Below are 1,176 nucleotides of genomic sequence, written 5' to 3'. Positions count from 1 at the left end.
CCTGACACCACGCGGTCCCGCGGGGGCAGGCATCGGCGACAGGGTGACGCTCGAAGGGCCCGATCCACTCAACCCCCTCCCCCTGCGACACATCCACTCCGCACAAGAAGCGCCAGGCAATTTTATTCTAAAGGAAAAATGACGTTCTGGAACAAAACAAAACAAGACTGTTTCTGAGGCATTCAGAGCACAGGAATGGCGTTTTCAGCAACACTACGTATGGACATTGATTCTGTGATTTCCTCCACGTCAGCGTGACGCTATACAAACAACGAATTTCTCTCCTGTGCAACTACTCAAACTCCCCTCTGCGCGGGCGCTCAGACATGAAGAGGCTGCGTCCCTTCAATAAAGATAGCACAGCTCCTCCCCTACCTGCCAACGTTTTGTGAAAGGCTGAGAGTTAGGCTAACAGTGCAACAAACTCAATAAATTAGAAACGCAGTAAAATAAAGTCCTCCGGAGCCGGATGGTGGCTGACTGAACGAACGGGGAAGAGGGGAAGCGCTCTGCGTGGGCAGCTCATGCTCCTGGACAAAGTTATTTCCAAATCTGGAAGTCCTTGTGCTCCAGCGCCGTGATCTTCTTCTCATTGCTGAACTCGGCTCGGCTGATGCAGGACTGGGGGCTTCCTACCTTCCTGAGCCACTCCTGCAGCTCCCGTACCCTGGCAGTCGGACCTTGAATTTGTCCTTGCACGGTGCCATGGCTAGTATTTTGGACCCAACCGACGAGTCCTAGCCTCTTCGCCTCCCCCTGAGAAGGCAACGCAGAGCAAAACGAGGTTAATCCGGACTATGAGAGCGCTACAGAGTAACATTCACAGGCAGGAGTCAATTTTATAGGTAAGACACGGACCTCCCAGGACGCTCCCGTGGCTCGGGCAGCAGGAAGCAGCAGGGGGTTCACCCCGCTACGCGTTACATTCTTTCACCTGAAAAACTGGGGCTGCAATGCGCTTTTCAGCCCCGCTTACATAAGACAGCACAGGCCGCCAGCTGCACCGAGAGGCGACAGCCCCCGCTCAGAAGCAGCCAGAGCCTGGGCCGTGGCCCTGACCCAGCCCTCCCGTGGCTCGGCTGTGGCCATGGCCCTGACCCAGCCCTCCCGGGGCTCAACCGTGGCCGTGGCCCTGACCCAGCCCTCCTGTGGCTCAGCCATGGCCGTGGCCCTGAC

General features: G+C 57.0%; 1 protein-coding gene across 1 annotated transcript; it reads right to left on the bottom strand.

Moving 5' to 3' along the window:
* Positions 1–103: 103 nt before the first annotated feature.
* Positions 104–1,161, bottom strand: ACYP1 (acylphosphatase 1). Its single transcript, XM_035902029.1, has 2 exons — positions 1,099–1,161; positions 104–795 (listed from the first exon to the last, which is right to left on the bottom strand). Exons 1-2 carry the CDS (start codon positions 1,159–1,161, stop codon positions 541–543), a joined length of 318 nt encoding a protein of 105 aa, XP_035757922.1. The 3' UTR covers positions 104–540.
* Positions 1,162–1,176: the final 15 nt, after the last annotated feature.

The sequence above is a fragment of the Egretta garzetta genome, unplaced genomic scaffold (assembly GCF_000687185.1).
Source record: "Egretta garzetta isolate BGI_Z169 unplaced genomic scaffold, ASM68718v1 scaffold79, whole genome shotgun sequence".
NCBI lineage: Eukaryota > Metazoa > Chordata > Aves > Pelecaniformes > Ardeidae > Egretta > Egretta garzetta.
The sequence above is the reverse complement of the archived record's forward strand: the minus strand, read 5'-3'. Positions and strand labels throughout refer to the sequence as shown.

Coding starts and splice junctions, on each gene's coding strand:
- ACYP1 (XM_035902029.1), bottom strand. CDS start 1,161: ATGGCTGAGCCACAGGAGGGCTGGGTCAGGGCCACGGCCACGGTTGAG. Junction 796..1,098: donor TTGAGCCCCGGGAGGGCTGG/GTCAGGGCCATG, acceptor GCGCTCTCATAG/TCCGGATTAACCTCGTTTTG.